General features: G+C 41.2%; 1 protein-coding gene across 1 annotated transcript in view; it reads right to left on the bottom strand.

Moving 5' to 3' along the window:
- LOC125244368 (tripartite motif-containing protein 16-like protein) overlaps positions 1 to 2,733 on the bottom strand; it is a 9,276-nt gene extending 6,543 nt beyond the window's left edge. The window contains exons 1-4 of the mRNA XM_048154460.1: positions 2,612 to 2,733; positions 2,467 to 2,525; positions 781 to 882; positions 580 to 627 (exon numbers count right to left, since the gene is read on the bottom strand). Of these exons, the coding sequence (XP_048010417.1) occupies positions 580 to 627; positions 781 to 882; positions 2,467 to 2,525; positions 2,612 to 2,733 (331 nt within the window). The remainder of the gene's footprint in view (positions 1 to 579; positions 628 to 780; positions 883 to 2,466; positions 2,526 to 2,611) is intronic.
- Between the last annotated feature and the right edge of the window lie 1,125 nt (positions 2,734 to 3,858).

Below are 3,858 nucleotides of genomic sequence, written 5' to 3' on the forward strand. Positions count from 1 at the left end.
AAATCTGATTGGTTGATTTGAATATTGTTCCAGGATCAACAAAAATGTTGACCCAGGAACTCAGCAAAATCAGGTTCTGCGGTACGACTTGTGTCGAGCCATTTATTAGTCTGGCTGTTTGATGAGAAAGAGTTTAAATGTAGTTGTAATAATCCGAACAAATGTATCAGAGACTATTCTGTTGCGTGGAGCAGAGTAAGAACTAATGACAGCATGGCTTGATCTTTTGTTGACCAATCAGTGGAAAGGGCCATTTTATTCCCACACATGCAGAGATTGAATACTCAAGCTGTATATCCATTTTGGTTTTATTGTTTTTCCATGTGGTGGATTAGAATAAAGTGTGATTTAAACAAAAATAAAAATATGAAAAACAATCCACGAATTTTTCATTTATGTTCATGGGTCGAATATGTGATAAATAATCGGATGGTCTCAGTACAGTTTACCAGATATCCTGTGCTAATCATCATTTACATGATCAACTATAAAACTCTTCTGTCATGTTTTCTTTCTCCTTCTACAGGAAGAACATGAACCACTCAGTAAGTTTTTCTGCTTGTTTTCTTAGTGACTTACATTGTAGGAAGTTGTTCCTGGTGCTGGGAACAATGTTGGTGAAAGTGCCTGTGGAAATCAGCAGACAAGAAGAGTGTGATTATCATGTCAAGAGAAAATGATCCCTGCATCCGTTCCTAAGACATTTCTAATATGATCTTTTACATGATATGAGATGACTGAGGATCATTTCTGAGAGCAGATGAATCTCCAGCACTTTACCTCTGTCAGAGATCTTCTTGAGCTCCTCTTTGCAGAAATCCTCCAGTTTGTCTCTCAGCTGACGAACAGATTCTTTCATGCCATCAAATAACGGACAGAGAACTGAAGGGATCATCATTTACATCTGTAGATTCAGGAGGTGCTGAGAGAGACTTGAAACTCTACAGAAAACAGAAATCAAAGCTCATCACCTCCACACTTCAGACAATAACCTGCAGTACTGTCAGATTTGTGTGGCTATTTGTGTGGCTCTTGTTGATCTTTAGTAACTCTCCTCAATCCAGCACTTCTCATATTCATTGTATGACATTAGTGCTACAAATTCTAGCATTTGCCATTTACATTGTATGTGAACTTTCTTGGAAATCATTTGGATGATAAAGCATCTGCCAATACACTGATGCTCCAGAAGGAAACACAATGCATTAAAAGACGGGGGTTGAAAACTTTTAGGATGAAGCCCTATGAAAGAATAAGGGTTGGGGCCCCCACACACCCATTCCAAAATTTGCCACAATAAATACAATAGAATGTGATAAATTCTAGTAAATGTGGTCTTCATGAGTTTAAAAAGCTTGCAGGATGATATTTTCCCCTCTTTTTCATCAGTCATTTTAGTGGCTGTTTTAGATCGGAATCAGAAAGAGCTTTATTGCCAGGTATGTTTACATATACTAGGAATTTGTTTAGTGACAGAAGCTTCACAGTGCAACAGAGTGCCAGAGACAAGACACAGATAATAAAAAGAATAAAAGAATAATATACAAGATAGACAAAGTGCAAAAAAAAGCAAAAAACAATATATAATATAGACAATTTGTATGTACAGTTATGATGTGTGCAAGTTTGAAATATAAATAAGTGTTTTAAGTAAAATCATGTTAGACTTTCTCCATAGTGTTTTACTATCCTCAATAAAATCCAAATGGGTCACACATTTTATCATCAGTGTTGCATAGGAACGGCTTGTGCAAATCTTAACACTTTTAGAGCGAGCTGGTGAACGCGCCTACAGAGATTTGCACGCCACTCATGCAAAATCAAACAATTGGACTTCAGTCAGTCAAGAGGATTAAAATGGAAATATTTTCAATATTGCGACGTGGCATTTTTCTTCATCACCAGTTGCTCATAAAATGATGGACAATGATACATATTTAGTGCATGTAATGTTATGTTTAAATTATTAAATAAAGGAGTAAATAAACAAGTAACAAGCAAACTTAAAATTGATTTCTTAAAATTTCTGTAAATAATTTACTGATACAGGTAAAAACAACAAATGTCACTCATGATTATAGGCTTATCCATTTCTGATAATTCCACGTTGTGCAGGTTGTTTATGCATTTAACTCCTGGCCATGAGAAATAGATGTCATTTCCTCAACATTGGATCTCAATGCCACGAGAAAAAGTCTCAGATTACATATGTAACCATAGTTCCCTGACAAAGGGAACGAGACGCTGCGTCCGATAGGTCACTTTGGGAACACCCCCAGCGTGATTGGGTCTGATGCACATCTGTCAACTAGTCCAATGGCTAGAGTGAACATCATGGGCGGGTGACATCATGACCGGCGAGACCGGCTTCAGCTAAACCTGCTGAAGCAAATTGATCACAGGGATGCAGGGAGTATGGCAACGTGATGCAGCGTCTCGTCCCCTTTCATAGGTAACTATGGTTACATGTGCTACCTGAGACGTTCCCTTTTCGAGGGAACTCCACACTGCATCTGATAGGATCGCTTTGGGAATGATATACCAAAACACCATAAACACAAATACCTGTCTGTGTGAAACTGTGGCACACTAGGACAGTAGAACTGCTGACCCTGGAGCCGCGTCCAGGTCAAGGTCATAGTACCTCACAAACGTGACTGGCGAGGACCAACCAGCCACATCACAAATCTCTTTGAGGGAAACACCCGAAATTAAGGCCTCGGAGGCCGCCATACTCCTAGTCGAATGAGCTCTGACAGCTAAAGGACATTGCTGACTAGAGACCTGGTAGGCGAGTGAAATAGCCTTGACTATCCACTTGCTTACAGTGTGTTTGGATGCAGGGCGACCCCTGTTATGCGGTCTAAAACACAAATAATTGATCAGCTTTCCTCCACAGGGCAGCTCTGTGGACATATGTGTCCAGTGCTCGACATATCAGATTAAATTTCTCCTGGTCTGAGTTTAGAAATGGAGGAGGACAGAAGGCTTGCAGCACTATAGGCAGAGGAACTTTGGTCAGCACCTTTGGAATATACCCAGGTTTAGGGTAAAGGAAAGCTTTGACCATCCCCGGTGCAAATTCAAGGCAAGTCAGGGATACTGAAAGGGCCTGAAGATCTCCTACTCTTTTTAGGATGAAATGGCAAGAAAGAAGACAGTGTCAAGAACTTATCTGAGACTGACTCAAGTGGCTCAAATGGAGCTGTAGATAGGCCTTCTAAAACAATGGCCAAATCTCAAGCAGGGACCCTAGTGCGTGTCGCAGGCCTCAGCCTCTGGGTGCCACGAAGGAAACGAGTCATCAATGGGTTTTTCCCCACAGTAGTACCATCCACAGAGGCATGGTAGGCAGAAATAGATGAGACATACACTTTTAGTGTAGATGGGGTTAACCCAGATGCAAAACGACTTTTTAAGAACTCTAGTACTGAACATATTGGGCAGTATACTGGATTTAACTGCCGTTAATGACACCAAGAAGTGACAAGTTTCCACTTCAGGGCATATAGTTTCCTTGTGGAAGGAGCTCTGGAGTGAAAAATGGTCTCTACAACCTAAGTTGAGAGACCAGACTCTATGAGTTGGGCCCCCTCAAAGGCCACACCCACAGGTTCAACATTTCTGGACGGGGATGATGAATCAGGCCCCCGCCTGAGATAAGAGGTCCCTCCTGATCTGAATCCTCTAAGGTAAGCCATCTAGCAGAGTTATCAGGTCCGAAAACCATATCCGGCTCAGCCAGTAAGGTGCTAGTTGCAGTAGACTTATCCCTTCCCGGCAAATTTTCTCCAGAACTCCTGGGAGCAGAACAACTGGGAGAAATGCATACAGACGGAGCCTTGGCCACATCTGTAC

Source organism: Megalobrama amblycephala, linkage group LG14 (assembly GCF_018812025.1).
Source record: "Megalobrama amblycephala isolate DHTTF-2021 linkage group LG14, ASM1881202v1, whole genome shotgun sequence".
Taxonomy (NCBI): Eukaryota; Metazoa; Chordata; class Actinopteri; order Cypriniformes; family Xenocyprididae; genus Megalobrama; species Megalobrama amblycephala.